The sequence below is a fragment of the Vidua macroura genome, chromosome 2 (assembly GCF_024509145.1).
Source record: "Vidua macroura isolate BioBank_ID:100142 chromosome 2, ASM2450914v1, whole genome shotgun sequence".
Classification (NCBI taxonomy): domain Eukaryota; kingdom Metazoa; phylum Chordata; class Aves; order Passeriformes; family Viduidae; genus Vidua; species Vidua macroura.
In genome coordinates this window covers 15,798,717-15,820,167 of record NC_071572.1, presented here as the reverse complement: position 1 = coordinate 15,820,167, position 21,451 = coordinate 15,798,717, and the positions used below count along the sequence as shown (strand labels likewise).

Genomic DNA, 21,451 nt, shown 5'->3' with positions numbered 1-21,451 from the left:
GAAGTGAAATGATTGTACTCATGGATGCCCATTTCTTCATGGTTTCATTCACTTGTACCCATACACTTAGAAGTTTAAAGGGATGTGTGTGTGTGCTTGTGAGAGATGTCTGATTTAGGCAGTATCTCCAGAATGCAGGATGGACGGCAAGGGTAAGGAGCTTTCATCTCTGAAGTTCCTCTGGGGGGTGATGACAAATTAGTTCTTATATCTGTAAGAATATATACACAAATTTTATTTTGTGTATATATAATGTTTAGATGTTGCCTGTTGTTATGGGATAGTCCTTAGCTTCAATCTTGCTTTCTTCAACTTCCATGGGTCTGTTTTCTGCTTTTCCTTGTTTGGAGTTTGTGTTTGAAAAGTATGTTCATAATCTGTTCCCTTGATGGGCTAACAGAAGATGGGCTCATATATTATAAGCTGCAAGTTTGTGGCCATCCTCCTGTTGGGGGACACATGGTCTGCTTGTGAATCAGCTGTGCTGCAACCTTCTGGGCTTGGCGTAATGTTTTACTCAATTTTACTTTGGAACCACCATCCCATGAACAATATTCTTGATTATCAACACTGTTTTTTCTTGGAACCTTGTGCAGTTTCTTATGCTCATACATGCCCTCTCTCAGTGCTTCCCCCAATATCCTATTCATACCCTCATCTGTTACACACTCCAGCAGCAGATGCAAGATGCCTGTGTTCTCTGAAAGGGTGGTTGTTCTGTTTTCAGTTTTTGGTATAGAAGTGTGCTCCCTTATTAAACAGCTCTCCTATCTTTCAGTCCAGAAAGAATCCTTACAAAACTGAGAACTCCTTCCCAAATGCATATTATGAAGCATATTTTTCATACAGTTCTAAGAACAGAAGATTACCACAGATTCCAGTGTGCTGAAAATTATTTGCGAAACAGCTTTCTTAGACTTAACTTTGGGTGAACAGGATTATCATCATTATCGATTTCCCTTTAGGTTATAGATGGGCTTTGAAAAAAATGTAGGTTTGAGGTATGACAGAGGTAGGTGATATTTTTAAGTGTGATAATGCACTGAGATGTGGAAAGATGAAATTCTGTAGGACCTAAAAAACTTGACTGGTTACACCTACCTCTTCTTTTGACAGTATGTGTCTTGACCAGGAGGCAAGCTATCTTCTTGAAATCAATTAACATTTCCAACAGAGATAGAATAATGCCATGTTTATGCACAGAAATGTGTTGCAGGCAATGCCATCTGCAGAGCAGAGCTGACTAGCTGCTGCTTCTACAGGATCAAGTTTTCTGTGACTGTTTGTGTGAAAAACTCATCCAAGTGGTGCCTACCATTTTTTCTCCCTCAAAGCATCAGCCAGTGAAGAATAGTGTTAAGAAACATGTAAAAAACAGTATCTAGTATCTGATGGACTTGCCCCCTGGGCTCTGAACCTGTTCTAATTTTGTAAGTCCTTCCTGCTTCCACTGCTATAAATGTCATTGCAGTGCTAAGGAACTATTTGGGGAGCAAAAGAGAATCAGTAGGAGCTTCCCCAGTGTCTTTTAGAAAGGCTAAACATAGGCCAAACAATATCCATCCTGTGGGCTCTAGCAGGTTTAAAAAAAAATAGAAAATGAGGGAGTGGCATTTGTCCTCAAATTCTGTGGTGTAGTGCCCCCTTCATCCATATTCCTCAGATAACATAAAAGAGAATGCAGGGTTGATGTCTAAATGATGGCAGGATCAGAGAAGCAAATCAAGGATGATCAGCCTGTCTGTAGTATGTCTTGGTTTCTATTTAGTAGGGTTTTCAGTGAAATGGATGATGTTTAATTTATATTGCTATAGATGAGCTTCTGTTCCTTTGCCAGCATCCTTCCAATGTGCCCATGTACAGAGCTGTGCACAAGTGTGCATGCACACACACATATTTGTTTATGAGTTACAGCATAGAGTAATGAGTTAATGAGTTACAGCATAGAGGTCTCTTCTGGTCAGTTTTAGAAAATGCTACTAGCCCGTTCCTTCTGTAGCTTCTGTAAAAGTTTTTGTATGCACTAGCTAGCACTACTTTTCATTTTTATGGGTGTAAGGAGAACTGAACACTTGTGTCTCAGTATAAAATATGAATGGCAATAAATCTGTTCTTTTATCAAAATATATAGCAGGCATATACAAGGCTTTAACAAAAATATGAATAAAAATTTCACAGCCAAAGTCTTGTGATTATATTTTCTCAGCTTTCACTTGTCTCTTCATCTGAAGATCGTGTTTCAGGAACTTTCTGAAAATTTATCCTTATTGCTAAAGTGTCTTGTCTTCTTTCCTAAATATGTTTTTGTGTGAACGAAGACAATCTTTTACCACTTCTGAGCTATTAAAAGAAAAATGGAAATGAAAGGTCTGTTTAGTTTGATACCTCGGTATCTACAGTAAACAATAAGACCTAGAAGTTTTCAGTGGAAGAACATGCCCTTCCTGAACAGATCTGGCTAGGAATCAAATTATGAGGGCACAGTTTATTTTTGCAAAGAGCAAATATGTGGAAAGACAAAAGTAAAGGAATAATTAGGTACAGGGATCTCTTATCTATGGATTTGTTTGAGGTTTTTCTCTTGATTTTTAGACTGGGAGAGGTTAACAATTAACATTCTTCAAAGCCACCTTTTTATTTTTTGAAGAGGTGGTGATAATTGACTATTCAAACAGTACTACCTGAATTAAACCTGTACGATGAGACTAATTATTTTTATTTTTCTATGAAGATTTCAACTGCATTTAGAGTAACCAATTTACTTACTTGCTAACTTTTTTATTTATTGCTACATATCCCAAGCTATTGCTATATAATTTTATACTGCAGTGTTGTGGATTTTTTTTAAAAGAAATCACACCCAGAATCATGTTATGATGAAACCAAGTCAGATTTAGCACATTCAAGCACAATGCTAGTCAACAAACTGCTGTTAGAGCTATTGTTTACTCTTTGTACCACCAGAAGGCTTGCTACTATATCAGTTTACAAAGGACAGAAGGCACCCTTCCTCTGAGGAAGCTTTGTTTTCCATATCTGTGTCTAGTTTAGACCTGCAATGAAGCAAGTACTTCATTGCAGTATTGCAGTGAAGCTGCAAGCTTACTTGTACAGGTTTAGCTTTTGGATTTTTGTAGTAATCTTAACTCTGAAGTAGGAATCCTGTTATTAAACATTAATGAGAAATTTGGCTGAGTAAAAGGTTCAAAACCTTTACTCCACAAAGAACTATAAAGCTTTTCCAATTGTTACTTCCTATTGTTACTTCTTCTTTCACCTCTGTTTAAATGAATATTTATAGTGCCTTGGAACTGAGAGAAGTATGGCTCTAGGAGGTTAATATACGACATACATTCTAAATCCATAATTTTCTTATGAAAACCTCTCATGTTAAATATTTGAGCCCTTGCTCAAGGATCTGATCTAAAGCATTCTTCTGGAAGCTTAAGATAAGAAGAAAAGCTACTTCTAATGGGGCTTTATTTGCAAGTTATTTGAAGTTTTATTGATCTCAGGTAGTACCTTTAATTATACCAGAGAAAGGAAATGCAAAGCTCATAGCAGGGATATTTATAGCTTCATGAAGATCCTCACCGATGAACATATACTTTATTCTCTAATATGCAGGTGAAAGAAGAAGGATGAGCTTCAGAAATTCTGGTCTTGCTGCTAGTTATGCCAGATTGCTTTGTGGGATGTGAGAATTGACGCTGCAGTTACGTTGGCAATAGAGATGTTCTTACTTCAGTAGCACAGTTTGGAATACTTTGTGTTTCTAGCATGTTAATTACAAATACAGTCCAATGAACTGTGATGATCTTAATGTAGCTGTGCAACTCAAAGAAAGTAATATCCCTGAGGTTACTAGTCTTGATAAGATTTGGAAATGTACCTTAAAAACATGTGCATGCATGTAAGTTTGTGCATGCAAAAATAAAACATTCAGACAGAAGGGCTGCAAAGTTAAGTAACTTGGGTGGAATTAATCTCACCCACTGTTTCAGTGCTTAGGTCTTGCATAACCAATCTCCCTCATTTATATAAGTTGAGAGAGTCCAAAATCCGAAAAGCAGCTCTCACCATCTGGAAATTATCAAAACCAGTAACCTTCTGGCCAGATCTTCTCTCCCTCCCCTACTTTTACAAACTGTGGGGAAAACCTTGACAATTCAGATGGAGTATCTAACTCTTAGCTAGCTGAAGCTAAATGAGATAGACTCTACCTTAGGAAATATTTGGCATTTTATGTAGATTTATTGAGTCTTTAAAAACACAGAATATAATTGTTCTCTGTTTAAGTTTAGCCTTGGAGGTTACTGTTTCTATTTTAGGCCTGGAGAAGGGCTTCAGTTTCTTTTGCATATGCCAATATTTCTAATGAAAGAATGCTACCTTTTCCCCTCAAATACTGCCTTGCTTATATATACTGTGATAAACTTACTTTTTTTTTCCCACCATAATTTTCTAGACTTTCAAATACAAAATTCATCATGGAACACCATATGGATACCCACGCAGTTGTCACACAGCTGTCAGCTTCTAGTATTTGAGATGGCATAGCTAGTAACCTGTTGCCTTCATCCCCCGTGCATACCAGAACACTGTGGAATGAGACTCATCTGTGGTTTTAGTGGGTTTGCAGCTATTTCTGATTTCTCACCGTTCCTCTGCTTTCAGTTAAATTGGGTTCCACTAAAATTTTAATGTTCACAGATTCATTTATTTGTTATGCTGGTTTTAACACTAACTTCTCGGTCGAGGTGCCTTACCCCAGTTCTCTTTTCCAATCTGTTTTCAGGCTGCATTTGTCTGCCTTATTTTCCCAGTTACTTTAGCCCTGTCCCTTAGCTCTTCATTCTGCACTTTTTTATCCTCTCTCCCCACACAGAGTTTCCAGTGTTTGTGATAATAAACTCAGTGAGATCATGACACTTTTCCTTCCCCTTTTTCCAAGAAGTATTTGTTTGTCAAGCTTGGGCAAACTTTCACAGTGAACTTAAATTCTGTGTGATTATCCTTTTTTTTCTCCTGGCTCAAAAGTACATGTGTTGTGTATAAGATCTAAAAGGGCAACATGGTAAGTCTTACTGGTAGGGGCAATTTTTGGTGGAAGAGCTTTTTTCAGTCTTCCCAGAATTTCTGTTTAGATGTTTAGACTTTTTTTCTCCTTATTGAAATATAAGGGAAGATATACTGATCTGGCCACATCTTTTCAGATGCTGAAAAAACTGTCTGAAGTCCACAAACTCCCTTTCTTGATTTAGCTCCTAAGTTGAAATTTCATCTGCTGAAAATGCTATTTTTATGAAAACTTAGCTGCCATTTCTTCTTCATCTCCTAGTAGTGGCAGAAATCTTCCTTGGATGCAGATTTCTTTATTTCCACATGTATGGTTGGCTTCTCAAGTTAGCTAAATTACCATGCAGCTTGTGTAGAGGCAGCCCTCCTGTTCCTCTGACCTCTGCAGCAGTGATCGCAAAGTGTTTGAGGTATGAATTTTGCCTGCTGTCTTTCTTTTAAGCAGTTTGGAATAAATTTTAATCTTAATGCTATTCTTTGAAGAGGAGAAAATCTCTAAAAGGAATGCACTTTTAGATGCTTCACAGATAAAAATGGCAATTTTCTTAGGAGGCAAGAATTTTGCTCTTATTTTCCAGAGAGTGCACTGTCTGTGTAATCCCAGACAAGAAAAGCCTTTTTTTTTTTCTCTGCAAACCTGAATGTAGAAACTTTGAGAAGAAATTAGAGTTTCCACTGAAATACACATCAATATATAGATTGGAGAAAACTTCTAAAATGTAATTTGCTTTAGCTAGAGCGTAATGTCAACAAAAATATTTCTTGATGAAAAAGACCTAGAGAGCAAAAAGATGTCTTGTAAATGCCACAGAATCATTATGGGCAGAGGAGAGTATTGTTTTCTTTCTGTAATACTGTTGTCTAACATGAACTGAAGCTTGAAAATACAAGTGGCATTTCCTGTTCAAATTTATTCTTCCCTGGAGAACAACACAAAAAATATTCTCATTAAAGATCTGGAATAAGTGAAAGGGAATGACAGATTCCCAGATCCATTAATGCAGACATCTCTGAAATGTTCCATAGCCAAACCTAACAGTGAGCTGACACCAAAATACCAAGGGTGATGCTTACCTTAGGTAACACCTTTTACATACCAAATTGCATGATGAAGACAGGATTACAGTGTAATGCTAATTTGTGCACCCAAAATGTGAGGAGGAAAAGTTTTCAGTTTAAAACTTTTTTTTTTAATTGGAGGCACTAAAGATAAAAGTTGGGTTCTAGACAGGAAGATCACAGTAGCTTAGGCTTTCCCCTAGATGTGAGAGCTTACCCATTACTACTACCATTGCTAATGAATGTGTTAAAACCAAAAATAACCTCTACCTTGGCTCTTGCTTTTGCTCCAGAACAGATCTGGAATGGCTGCTTGGTACCTGAATAGGCAGTTGCCACCTCTGGTTGTTTAAGGCCCACTGCAGAATACAGAGGAGTTGTTGCTGCCATTTGCACATGAGAGGTGTTAAAGTTAGGGCAAACCTTGTCTCTGCTTGTGCAGCATGGAAATGACAGTAGCTGCTGCTATGTTTAGGTGTTTTTCCTTCAGCACTGAGAGCCAATTTTTTTCTAAGATAGTGTTAAGCCAAGTTAGCTAAGTTTGAGAAATCCTGTTGTAACTTGCACACTAAAAAATTTAGTTGGTATATAAAAATTGTTGACATAGAATTAATAGTTGTACTTTGTGAAGGTTGGATGGATGAGTACAGACATTTCAGAAAAGATCCGCTCAAAAGAAAGGGGAATGAAGTTTCCCTTTGTGGGAAGGAGTGTTTCAGATGTATGGTGGTATTTTCTGGGATGGTGTGATGGCCCACTCATAAGGGAAAAGTGGGTCATAGCAGATGGATGATGTGTGGTTGAGACCCTGTGGTTCAGAGTTAGAGGTGAGACCAGAAACTGTGGCATGATTTTGGGTCTTTGTTGTAGACCACCTGATGAAAGTGAAAAAATGGGCAAACCCTTCTTTATGCAGCTGATTATGTTTCTGAAACACTTGTTTTCCAGGGAGAGAACTCTGACCCTTGTTTTCAAGGGGGACTTTAACTTCCCTGGCATTTCCTGGACAGGCAGAGTGGTGGGATGTAAACAGTCCCAGAGGTTTCTGGAGGGTATTACGGACGATTTCTTGATGCAAGTCATGGAAAGACCAGCCAGATTATTAGAATAATTGGCTACAGTGTTTGCATAATAGTGGAGCTCAAGATCACGAATATATTGAGTAGAAAATGTTAGAAAGTACAGACCTTGAATGGAGAGTATTCAAAGATCTGATAGGTGGAGATTTGAAGGGAGGCAGCTCTAAAAGGCCTCTCTGCCAATCCCATGTGAGTGTTGTAGGTAGCTCAGCAATCTCAGATGCTACTAGATGCCCAAGTTTAGGCTACTGAGTCATGACTGGAGTGACTGATCAATGTAGAGCTCTTAGAAGTTCGAACACACAACTCACATACAGGGATCTGAATATGGATGTCTTAATCTGAAACTGAATTTCATCTGAAGAGTTTCATCCTCAGGAACCTACTTGACAAGTTTGCCTTTGGTTCACAGTAGGTCTTGTTTTACAGTTTAAAGAAAATGCATGCTAGATTGTTGATGAGAAAAAAGACAACCCCCAAAAATGTAAAATGTGAAAGTACCAGATAAAAAAATAAATTGTATCCACTGCAGAAATAAAGATTTCAAAACTAAAGCTTGAGATGTGATAAACTTCAGAATTTCTGCCAACCATGCTGAAACTATTTTGACTCCGAGACTTAGGATAACAACACTGAGGACTTTGCCAATGATATATTTTTTTAATAAACAGCCAACCAACCAAAGTAACTATTTTCTAATAAGTTCTACCTACTCTTGAGTTACAAGGTGCCCAGGAAAGGAGCATTGCATTATAATAACAAAAAAAATTAGGAAATACAATGTAATTATAAATGTCTTGTTGACCTCTGAATCTGTGTTGTCAGTGATATCTTAAAGGAAGCCATGAAGGTAGTACAGTTTGCCTTATTGCATTATCTACTTTGTTATCACTTGTGTTCCAAGTGTCAAGATTATGCTATAAAAAGTAGTTAAGTAGTACTGGTATCTGCCAATGCAGTATTATGCTATTTATAAATAACTTTCATTTTCACAATTTCCAGTGTTAACAGACCAAAAAAAAAAAAAAAAAAAAAAAAAAAAAAAAAAAAAAAACCAAACCCAAACAAATAGAACTGGAAGACTGAGGCTTGAAACTGAAATTACTATTACTGACATTTCTGCATTGGAAGAATTTTATAGACATGTACTGAATTTGGTTTCTGTTTTATATCCATGGTTTGGATTAAACAATACTGTCAAATTGTAAAATTATATGAATTAGTGTTACAACTGAATGAAATGAAACACAGATTATTTTTTAAATTGCTAAAATAGTACTAGTTTATCATGAAAAGCTAGAATAACTACATTTATAGTGTTTAAATCTGTTTTTTATTCCAGATCTTTCTCATTACATTATTGTACACATTCTTTGGAGATGCATATTTACTTTCTTGCTTGAAGAAAATTGTGAATGTATATGAAAAATCCACTTGGAAAAATGGAAGTTCTGATGCTAACCACTATCATCAGCCCAATAGTTGGTAGAAAATACTGAATGGGTTCACTTATTTTCAAGTGTTCTTTTCAGGGTAGTATTTACACCCTAAATTAGTAGACTGCAAGTTCTTGAAGAATGTAAACTGCATGCTTTGGAGTGCACTCCTTAGGATTCAGGTGTGCCTCTTTACAACTGCTCAATGCAGAATCAGCTACAACACATTGCTCCAAATCTCATCCTGGTGGATTTTGAATGCCTTGAAGGCTGTTCAGAATATCCCTAGAAATGGGGACATTCAAAATCAGCAGAAGTGCCTTCCATCCCCAACTGCCCTGTGGGTCTGTAAACTTCCTGCAGTCTGGAGAGCCCCTGGCATCAGCATCACTGTCACTCGAGCCTGCCACTAGGGCTGGAGCCCCAGTCTGGGAGTCCCTGGACACAGATGGACCACTCATTTGGCTTATGGATTCATCTGATAATTGGATGAGAAAAGCCTACTGTTTATGACACTCTTATACTACACTTGATTTAAAACAAATAAGTAAGATTGGTAGTGCAAGCATTTGGTCTTGACATCTGAACAAACAGTAAAGTTGTTGCAAGTTTTTCTGAAGGACATAGATAAAGAAATCAGACAAACTGTTTCAATCTACATTATTTTTTTTTCTTTAAAGTCTCTTTTCATCATTACCTGCACTTACTGGTAATTTCCTATCAAACTTGTAGCTCAGGGTTCTGGCCTTTTCTTGTGCTTGTTTCACCAGTGGAATAGCAGGGCTTACATGGCTGTTCACCTTGAAAATCTTTTAGAATGGTTTAAGCTTTCCCTAGTCCTCGTGTTCTTCCTCGGGAGACAGTGTGACCATCTTCCCTAAAGTAGCACATAAAATATAGAACTCTTTGTTCTGTTAGGAGTCCTCTCCTGCACTTAGATGGTTAGTAAATAACATTCTGCTTTCAAGAGATAAAAAATTGATTTGCAGTGAGTCACTCTATGTGCTTCTTCTCAAGCAAACTCTAACATATATGTGTTGGAAAAATTCTAAGCAATTTTCCAGTAAATAAAGGCATTGTGATAACTCAGACATACTGTTCTGTCATTATTTACCAAAGACTCTGTCTCTTCCTAAAAATAAATATGACTTTTAGATTAGAAAGTAATTTCCTGGAAGTTCTCCTATGCTTAGAGCTATATTGCTCAGATAAACCAAGTGTGAGGGTTTTAGCTGATAAAAAGAAGAATTGCAATTTTCTCAAGGGAGAAATAGAAGGTTGGAACAGTGAAGCATCTCTTGAGGGAAATTCTGTAAAACTTTTTAGGTGTAGAAGAAGACACAGTATGCTGTGATTTCATATTGTCAAACTGTTTGAAAAAAGGAATTGCATCATGTTGCACATCTTTGCCTGTAGAGAGTCCACTAGATTTTGAAAGTAATTGCCAGCAAAATTGCCAGCACATAATATCAGAAGTGTTGAGACAGCAGGAAGTTGTGTTCCAGTCTTAGTGCTGCCTAAAGGAGGTGGTGGTTTAAGGCAGAATGGAGATGGAGTCTGGACGGTGACTTAAGGACCTGACAGAATTGCAGGTAACGACGCCTGTGACCTCGCAGAGCGTGCATTGCTTGGCTCAGTTTAAAAACTTTCATAATTACAAATGTCACATTTATGATACATTGATCTGACTAAAATGCTCATATTTTATGTTCCTGTTTTGAGAGTAAGCTTGAAAAAATATTCAGTTGTCTTTTTAAGCTTCATTTTAAGCAACTCATGAAAAATACTGTACCATCTTGTAATGGCTTTCTGGGCTTTTGTTGCCTTGCAGCTGACTGCTTAATGTTCTGGGATTTTGCAAAATCAAGGTTATTGAAAAATGTGTTCTAAATACTTTAATGTTGCAGAATATATCAATGTTTATACAAGTCAGAGGAAAATTGTACTACTTCGTTCTGAAAAGACATTAGCCATTGGCTATGTCTGGCTGAATTTTGTTGATTTTTTTGTGTGTCTTTGTTGTGGCAAACTAAATTGTATAAATGTAATAATGGATCAATGAGGATCAAACTAGATTATTGCTCACTTGTAAATAATTTTTCTGACATGTCAATGCTCTCTGTGAGTAGAGAATGTGATTGTTTTAACAGCTTCTTACAGGAGTTGAGTTTGGGCCTAAACAGCCTCACACTTGTACAGATGGAAATGATGAGCCAACCACAGAACATGCCATGTCATATTTTATTGTTTCACTTAATGCATCAGCATAAAATCCTGATGTGATGTTCTAAATAGTGCTGGAGCAGCACCACCCAAGTAAAGGCAGCAATATGTTACTTGTGTATAGGATGTGCTCAGTGTTGACTGCTGCTGTCTCTGCTCACATTTGTTGATATTTAAAAACTTTTGTTCTTTCAGTTGCTTAAAAATTCCATACTTGAGAAATTCTTGTACTCATACAGGGTGAGGCAGTAAAATTAGAGGTGAACAATGTAACTTTCAGAAGGTCAGTCTTATCTATTTTTCAGCAACCTTGTTGTGTACCTGTGCTTTGTGTCAGATTTTTCCATGATTTGCAAAAGAAAAAGGAAGAAAAGTCCTAACAGAAACTTGGAAATAATATAGGGACAAATATTTAAAGAGATATTTTTTTTTTAACGTGACATTTCCAGGCTTTCTCTTTCCAGACAATAATGATTGTAGTTCTAAGATCTTGATTTAGACTAAGCAGCATCTTTTTTCTTGAATACTCCCATCAAGGATCATTCAAGAAAACAACAGAGACACATTACTCTGCTGTTCTGACACTTGTGTCTTGTGCCATATATAATTACATATAATAAAAGTGACTTCTATCATATAAATTTTGTAGAGACAGTGGAAAAATAGGGGACTTCTGTCCTTTAAATGAGATAAAATTAAATGGTTTTGAATTAGGAACTCTTCTAGTTTGATAGTGGTGACAGGAAACACCAGCTGTGACAATCTTGTGAGGAAACCTTGGAGAGAAACTTGTGGGTGGAAGGAGCACAGCAGTGAAAATGCTCAGCTCTCATAGAGCCATACTCTCATCTGTGGTTAAATGGACATATAATAAGGCATGTGCTTTCTCCAGAGGCAATTCCCACAGATATTTCAAGGTGTAGGAAAGGACTGAGACCCAGTATGAGGTGATTCCACTCTTCAGAGCTGGAGGTACCCTTTTCCCATGAACAGGTATCTCCTTCCTCCTCTCTATCACTATATTTATATGTGAAGAAAATTGAACAGAAATTTTTGTCTTAGCCTTATTAAAAGACATTTGCAGGTTTGTACATGGAGACATATTTTGCCCCATTTTAGACACATGTAATCATGTAGTCTGAATAACCAGTTCCTGTACATCCTTAACTTTTACATAAAGTCTTTTCAGTAATATTCATCTCTTATTGTATGTTTAATTGTAAAACTGTGTTCTTCCTATCGTTTTATAACACAGAATGTTTATAATTTACATGCTTAATAATCAGAGGTAGTGCCAGTGTTAAGAGAGATTTCACTTCTGTATTTGCAAGTTTGCTGTTCTTGTAAAGTCAAATATTGAGGTCATAATTTTTTTAGAACATGGTAATGAGGTGCTTAGTAATAGATGTAGCTGAGTGAAGCAAAATTACAGCTAAGCAAACTCAAATTTTCCTACTTTGTGATATAAGCTGGTAGTAGTAATAGTAGAGATCAGAAAGGATTATGTGAGTTTTTTCTTTCCTTGGCATTCACTGAAGTCAAACACTGAATCAGCTAGTACCAGCTTATCTACCCAGGTGATACACTTAATTGTCAATGACAATTTTCATTCTAGGAGTTGGATACTGAGCTATTGTATAAGCAGGTTTCCAAAATCAGTCTGAATATTGTTTTCAGTACTGTTCTGTTTCATAGTTGATCTTGAAAGAACAATCTTGAAAGAACACACCTTGAAATGCAAAAAAAATACATTTTAGTGAATGACAATTCTATTTTGGAGAATTCCAGTTTAGCCTGTTTTTGAAGAACAGAAAACCAGATCCACAAAAGAGCTCAGATCTCCAAAATGTCTTTTAAGTAGATATTTAAGTAACAAAGTCTAAATTGAATCTGTAAAGAACCTTTCAGATTTGCCCAGAAGTCTGAATTATCACTATTGAATTTCTTCATTTCTCTGCTTGTCTTTGTATCCCCTATTCTGTCCATCTTCTCAGGGCTCAGCGATGTGGTGTTCGTTTACTTTGCACCAAGTGCCTATCGATATTTGTCTGAAACTTCAGGTTTGGCCTGCATCTGACCAGCATGTCTCTCCTAATCCAGGAAGGGTATTTTTGCCACCTCTATTATATGCCTTCTGTATTCATTCATATACAAAATTTTTTCCATGTTTTCAATTCTTTATTAACTTACGTTAATGAAAATTATGTGCAATTGCTGATTGCGTTGCATAGTCTACATATGCTGCTGATGTGCAACATCATACAGGGTACAGGAGACTGAGTTCTTGCAGGTTCCCTCCCCCAAGGAAGGATATTCTGTATACAGATGACAAATTTGAGACAATTTTTTTGAAATGTCCTCTTTTTACATCTTGCATTTCTTTTTTAAAATTTGGTGGAAACCGAACATCTAGTTCAAAATTAGTAGGAGTAATGGAGATAGAGGAACAGGGCATTTCAGATGGGTTCTTTCATTTGAAACTAGTTTAAAATTATAAGGGGTACCTATTTTTTATTTCACGTAATATAAACCATTTAGTTGTTTTAAAGCATGTGAGCAAGAACTGAGAAATGTGCGCTTGGCTGCAATTTTCTCTTCTGTCAGATGGAGCACCCCAGTTCTTTTGGAGGTGTTCTGCATCATAGAGAAGTTACAGACTTTTTGTCAAGCAGGTGCAATGTATTTAAAAATCTATGGATAGTAATCTTCAGTGTCCTTGTATCCATTTTAGCCGTGGCTTGACTGCTTCACCAGTAGCACATTCCTAGAGAATATAATTTACATAGGATTAAATTCTCCAAGAAACCTAGACAAGAATGTTCCTTGCTAAGATGGAACATGATGTTACTAGGGCAGCTCCTTAAAGCACCCATTGTCTAGTCTCATTCTGCTGTTGTTTCACTTCAGGTTATTTAAATATTATTTGTTGGGTTTTTTTCAAAGATAGGAAAAGTGTCATGTATAACTTCTTAATCGCTTATGACACCATTAATGATCATTTCATTGGTTTAATGAAATAATACAAGTGACAAAGCTTTTTAAATGAAAATTTCTTAAATGTTAGATTTTTTTGAACTGTTCAGGTAGCTTCTTCATCCATAAGTGGGTTTCTGAGGTCTTTCTCTTCCTGTTATGCCTAGAACCACTCATGCTTTAAGTACTGTAAATAGTTAGAATCCTCCAGGATGTTTGATAGGATATCTTACCCAAGTCTTTGAAAGACCTTGACCCAAGAACTTTTAAAATTTAATTTCCAAAGTAATCACATTCCGTGTAGTCAGGATATGGCAGAGAAGCCACGTGGACTAGTTTTCTTGAATGAATCAGAATTGCTAACTGTGTGAGGATACATGTTTCAACTCCTATATTTCTTTCAGTGTACTTAGCTATTATTTTGACAATAAAACACAGCCTTTTTGTGGTAGCTGAAACATCTGGAATTTTTTCTTTTACCCCATGTGAAATAGGCATGTAACACTAATGGATAAAATCGGTTCTTCTGCAAAGTGGTGTGTGCAGGCTGTCTAAACATAGGCATAACACAGTCAGCAGAGGCTTTTTAGGGCAATTACAGTGTTCCTTTTCTGAAAAATCTTTCAGTGGCTTTATTAGCCAGACCACCTACCAGTATATACCAGAAGTCAAATAAACTAAATTTACTCACCCTCTTAATGTTCCTTCATAGTCCTAGTAACTATTACTACTATTGCTAGAATTAGAATTAATATATATAAAAATACTATAACTCAGTAGTAGAAATATAATTAGTAAAATAGGTTTTTCAGTTTATTTCAGACCATTCCTTCCAGTTACTTTTATTTTAATTGGGATCAGGTATTTTACAGGTTCATGTGTTACAATGATTTGAAATTAAAGATGGAGTAAATGTTTGTGTTACTCAATAACTGGTTATGCACACGTCTTCAGGGAGTCCAGAATGGCTTCATTTTTATTGCTGTCCTCCAATCTAGCCTTTATATGCTATTAATAGTGGGATATTGCTGGTTTTTTGGTGTTTGTTTTTGTTTTTGTTTTTGTGGTGGTTTTTTTTGGGTTTTTTGGGGGGTTTTTTGTTGTTTTGTTTTTTTTTGTTTGTTTGTTTGGTTTTTTGTTTTGTTTTGTTTGGGTTTTTTTGTGGTTTTTTTTGTTTTTTTTTTAAACTGTGATGTTTGCTAAAGGTGTGTAAGGTAGATCTAGCTCATCAAGTACTCAGGTAGCCTCCTGGCTGTCTGCTCACAAGCCCTCACCCCGTGATTTTAATGTTTCCTCCATGTCCTGCTGCTGAAGTTCAGTTGCTGCATCTTTGAATGAACAGACCTGAACTAGGCTACGTTCTCTCCATGTGCTAAATGCATTCCTGCTCACACAACAAGAGAGAAGCTTAAAAGAAAAATGTGACCTATGATTTTGTGAGTAGAGAATGCTAGAGGAATGCAAAGGCAGGTGGACATTAGGAGGTTATCACTTATGACTGTACAGTAAGTGTGATTGAACACTGCCACATGCAATTACTTCCCATTTTGGATAGGTTTCCCATTTTTTGATAGGATTCCCATCTTGGATAGGTTTCCCTTGAGGTGACAAATTTTTAAAAGGAGGTACAGAGAAGCTACTTCCCTAATACTGTATTTTTTGTGGATGTTTGAACTTTGAAGCCCAAAAACTTTTGGCAGCCAAAATCACAGGTCTAACTATAAGCCTAATACTGGCACAGTGTTTTCAGTTCACCTCATAAAGATAAGCACCCATATTCATACTGTGGTTAAATAAAAGATTGCTAGAGCTTCAGAATAACTAAGAAACAAGAGTCACAGAAAAAACACTTCTGAATATTTCACTGTTATATATTGCAAGGTGTTTAAATATGAACTTCTGGCATTTAACTCTATTATTTTTGTACTGGGGATCCTAATTGTGACATATCTGCTGCGTGTGGGTTTGTATTGCACTTGGTCTGATCGCTGAGCTATTTCCCAGATTTTTCAATTAATTTTTTTGCATTGTGAAATTACTTCTTTTTTTCTTCCTCTGATGCTCAGGGGAAAAAAATGCAAGAAAAAATGCACAAAAAAATCTTGCTAATTTCCATTTCTTTGCTTTTATTTTACAGGAGACACATGAAATTGTGGCTATCAAGAAATTCAAAGACAGTGAAGGTAATCTTTTCTGCTGCATGATCTTTAATGTCAGTAACTACATTGTTAATATCTATCCACTTAAAATGAGAAGTCTCATATAGCAAGATATGATTTTAAAAAGAAAATTATTTATTAGCTCTGTAAATTTTCAAAGCACTTGATCTTTCATACCTTGCTAGAGACTGCATTATGCACTCTAATGTATGCAGTACGTTTCTTTCTTGATGCATCTGTCTTAATATGGATGAGCTTGTGGTGCTGTACATGGTAGTAAGATCTACCATTTGGAGATTGGATGTGAACAGAAAATGTGAAAAAGTTGTCTTGTAATAGTGACTTGCAGAGTCCTTCAGCTTTTATCACCCTTCATCTGTGAGGGGGGATCTAAATGTAAGGGCAACTTGAAGTTGTAAATGAAGGAGACTGAAAGAAGTTGTTGAGAAGTTCAGTCACAGGAAGATAAATCTGGGAGCTCTCAAGGATCCATGGAGGGAGCTGGATGGTGTAGCAGCAGCTCTCTCCTCACTTCAGTGGGCTTCAGTCTCCTCAGGAAACTTGCTCTTTGCCCCTTCCCAGCAGACCCTGTGTACTCTGCAGCATTGCTGAGTTTGCTGAGAGGGAGGAAGAGCCATTTTCTGCAAGGGTTAGTGCTGCTGGCAAAGAGGCTGGCGGAAGGCAGGACACACAGAAATTACTCTGAGTGCTTCCCACACGCGTTCCTCACCCAACAATAATAAACCCAAAGACAAGGCTGGTTCTCTGACCCATGCTTGTTGGGGGACAGGGAATCACCATATCCTATCACAGGCAGCACTGGCAATCAACCACGAGAGCGGCTGTGTACCTTGTGTGCATCGTAAGTCAGCCCTGAGCCCCCAAGGCCTGCACAAACAGAGGTATGAAGTGTGAGAGGAGTCATCCCGGTGTGATGTGATGCTGCTTGGTTTGCCGGGTACCGAGGCTTTAGCCAAAAGTTAGCAATGTTGTTTAAAGAAACAGCAGTCACTTTATTTTTAGCAAACCTTCTTTTTTTTGCTATCCTACAGGATTGCTGGTGGCCATGAAGGTGGTGTTAGTTACAAGGGCTGTATTTTTCAGAGTCAGACACAGCAAAGTCTGATTTGCATCTTGTTTTGCACAGTGCAATCTCTGCTTGGCACGTCATTTTCCCAGACACTTGAAGAGTATATTTGATAAATGTTTTAGCTCTGCTGTTCAGAAATCTTTTTAAATCCCTGAAAAGGATGTAGAAGATAGTTTAATTGTAGTGACCATCTTGACCAGGTCATGGGAGTATCTCATAAGTGCTTTTTGGAACTTGCTGTGGCAAGTACAGATCCTCCGAAGTAAATCTCAGTATTAAGCCCTAAACAGGATTATTGTATTAGTTTGTCAACCAAAAAATGAAAACAAAAAATACAACATTGCCATTAGGTCTGGCTTTCCAAGAGTATTACATAATATCAGTTTACATGACTGATGTCTGCTTTTCAGATTTGTAGCTAGTTGTTTACGAGTTTCTGGAAATGTGACAGAAGTTCTTTTGATGGATTTGATTCAGCCCATTTCACATCTGTCTTGTTAATGTGGTAGTTCATTAGAAGTTTGAATATACTGTAATTGTTTCTATTGACATTTTTGTTTCACTGAATTTTTGCCGTTGTTTGACATATGAATACTAAATGTGCTGGAAAGTGACTGTCTTTTTTATAGATGAGATTATGCAATCAGGCTGATACAAGCCAACATCAAGCACTCAGTTTTAAAATGAAAAGATTTAGATTGCTCTAAATTATATATTTTTTAATCAAAACATTTGTGATTATAGTATTTTGTTTTCCTTTTCCCTCCTGCTGCACTTCATTTTTTTATTTTCCCCCTCTCTCTTCTGATGATGATTAGTGCATTTGCATGACCAGTGTTATTCGCTCTCCCCTGCAAACATCTTCTTGCCTTTTGCCTTGGGAAAACAATTTCTCTTTCTTGTTTCTTCTTCCTCTGTCTCTAACTGTCTTTGTGGTACATGACCTGCAAATGTGATTTAGTTTTGAATTTATGGAAGCATTCCCTATTTAGTAACTCTCTGTTGTAGATAACAGTTCTAAGTGATTAAGTACACTGTTTCTATGTGCATGAGTAAATTTACTGAATTAATGGATTTCATTTTACTAAATGAAAAATAAAACCTAATATAGTCAGGCTTGCTTCACATATCGTTGCTAGTATCCTTTAGAATCTATTGAGTTCAGAGCCCCTTAATGATAAGCAGTGTATGAAGCATTAGTGCAGCACTCCTTTCTTGAACACCTTTCAGACAATTAAATTGTCAAATCAGTTAAATTAAGATTAAATTTAATTAAGAAAACAGTTAAATTTCTTCACTTCTTTGAATTAGATTCGAGACTTTGTTGCATCAATACTTACTCTACTGCCTCCTGTGGCTGCTACACTGGTCTGGCACTGCTGAATTTCCTTTGAAAGCCGTGTGGGGAACGTACAGAACTTAAAAATCTTCAGTCTTCGAACTTGTCATGGCTTTTGAAAAATAAAATTATTTCAGAATCAAATACATTTGTTTGGTATTGTTCAAAGATGAGCTTTGCATTCCAGTGTTTCTGCTGAGGACAACCTTTCCAGTGGTTAATGTGTGTGATGTGTATTTGTGTACACATTGTGTACATTCGTGTACACACACATTAATTTTTTAAAGCATATTAGTTCCCGTCATAATAAAAAAAAGATAGAAATGCAAACAATTTGTTTCTTATGAATTTCTCAGCCACAGAAAACCTTTATGGTAGTGATGGGAAATCTGTGAGGGTTGTATAATAAGCAGAGTTGTCATTTACCTCTCTTCTAGTGCAGAAGTACGCAAACAGAGAGTCCGCACTGGAAAATAAGCTTTTTTTTCTCTGTAATGTCTAAAACCAGAGAATTTAATCAGTGGTTCAAAACAAATCTTAATAACACTTTTTACTTGGAGGGTTTGTTTTGTTTTTTAATCAGCTCCCTTTGTCACTTTTGCTTCACATTCTAGAAAATGAAGAAGTCAAAGAAACCACTTTACGAGAGCTTAAAATGCTTCGCACTTTGAAACAGGAGAACATTGTGGAGCTGAAGGAAGCCTTCAGAAGAAGAGGAAAATTATACTTAGTTTTTGAATATGTGGAAAAAGTGAGTTGAGTTTGTAGTATCCTTGCCACAGTTTAATTATCAGCCTACTAAAAATATGTTTTAAATTGTTTTTTTTTCAAAAAAAAAAATATTAAGTTATCCTCATCTTGAAAGAGAAGCAGCAGAAACTTTAATACAATATGTCATGAGACAGCAACACGGATTACTTTTGTTTTTATGTCATGTGTTGGTATTTCTTTTAAAAAATTCTTCCATTTGTGAACACCAACATGTTAAAAATTATGCAGATACGTATGATTTGAAGAAAATTTTCCATCTGAACTCTTTAATCCAGTTTAATGGTAAAGCTGGATAACTGTCCTGTTACGTTGTGTAATGACTCTTGATGTAGACGTAGACTTTTGACCTTGGAATCTCTTTCAACTTTCTCCACCCTTCCCTGTTAAAAATAGGATTTGTTTGTATATTTCTGTAACAAGGCCACTATCAATAGTTGCTTAGAGGGATTTGGCAAAGACCACTGTCATTAACTCCAATCCTGACCTCATTTTGAAACTATTCCAAAATTTCCTTAGATCGGCCTACTACTGCCAAGCATCCTGATCTGTTTCCAAGGAAAAACAACCTAGAACAGATTGGTCTTTTGTCATTTTTGCAACCTTCCCGATGAAGGTAGATCTTCCCTATGAATTCTAACCATTTTGCATTTCTTCATGGAAACACTTAGATGGTATTCAGATACACAGAGTAAAAGAAAATGCAGGTTTAAATATGTCTGTAGCCTTCATGAGATACTGTTCTTTTGACTGAAATTTTCATTTAATTTCCTGCCAGTGTGGTGTTGCAGTCTAGCTGAGTGCTAGTCCTCTGCAGTCAATTTTCTCTCATCTAAAAATTTCTCACCCTAAATGCTGTCTCCTTTATGTCAAGTTGACAACCTGTTTTGTCATATAACTTGACTACATAATATGAGGTGACCTATATTAGCCCCCAGTTTGGCAGAAATCAGTTTTGGTTTTCACCAGCAGATCAGCAGCTTCTAATGTCGTGGATCTTGCTTGGATCTAACATTCAAAGCTTGACTTGTTTCACCCATGTTCATTGTAATTGTTCCAGACACATGAAATGTCTTTGATCACACACCAACTTAGAACATATGTTTAATTTTCTGTTGTAGTTGACTTGGTTAAGCTATCTGGAGAAGTGGGTTGAAAGAGCAGCATAAGTAAAAGATATTTAATTGTTATGATAAGGGGTATATATTAAAAACTGGTTAATATCAGTAAAACCACCAGGCTGCAATATCTATCAGAATTTACCTCAGAATAAAATAATTTTGTATTAAAGGTAGGCACCGTGTCTAGTTTGTACATAATGTCTTTTCTGTATTAATGTTCACCTTTCTTTTCAGTTAAACTTTGAAGTAAATGAACATTTCTTATTCTCAGATATCTTAAGTAGTGTCACCCATAGTTTCTTTGAAGACCAGGATGTTTCTGAATTATTTGGATGAGGGAAAAGTATAAAGAATTAAATAAAATGTGGTGGAGTAGACTAATTTTCCGTTTAACTGGTAATGAGCATTATGTGTCCTTCAGGGCATGTTAACTCTGCAATACTGAAATCCAGATTACTTAAATTCACATTTAGTCTAATCTCCTTTATTCATCATCCCCTTAGTTAATGTCTTCATGTAGGATTATGTCTTCCTGTGTTGGTGGCATTATTTTGTTTTGTATTTGTAACACTAACTTCTTGACTTATTTATCCAGATCCACAGCCTTCTGTGTGGACAAGAATCTAACTAAAATCAATATGGTTTCTTAACAGAAAATTCCTTTCCTCAGATCTGAAGTGTGTTTGTAAGAAAACTCACACTCAAGCACATAAGTTCCAGTGTTTACTCCCAAACTGGAAAACTTAGAAATGTTTTCAAATATCATCAAAATCTCTACTGTTCATTAAAATACCTTTCAAGAGAAACCTCAAAAATTTTACTTTACAGCTAGAGAAAATGTTTGTCAAAGACAAGGTAAATTTACTTTTAATGAAAAATCTACAAATGCTCAGATCCATAATTAAATGAGTTCTGTAAGGCAATATAGCCAAAATACTCCTATTTCAGTGTTCAGTAAATAAGACTTTTTTTCCTCTCTTCAAATGGGCTGCTGCTGCCCATTATTATTTTAGAAATCAGTATACAAACTTCATTGTACTTCTAATTGTGCAAAATTGGAGACATCTGTTAACATAATGGGAATCTAAGTGTTCTTTTTCAAAGAGGAAATGTACTAGTATAAAC

At 36.4% G+C, this 21,451-nt stretch overlaps 1 protein-coding gene across 1 annotated transcript in view; it reads left to right on the top strand.

Moving 5' to 3' along the window:
- CDKL5 (cyclin dependent kinase like 5) overlaps positions 1–21,451 on the top strand; it is a 77,200-nt gene that overhangs the window by 11,562 nt on the left and 44,187 nt on the right. Inside the window, exons 3-4 of the mRNA XM_053971529.1 lie at positions 15,987–16,032; positions 19,052–19,188. Coding sequence (XP_053827504.1) covers positions 15,987–16,032; positions 19,052–19,188 — 183 coding nt within the window. The remainder of the gene's footprint in view (positions 1–15,986; positions 16,033–19,051; positions 19,189–21,451) is intronic.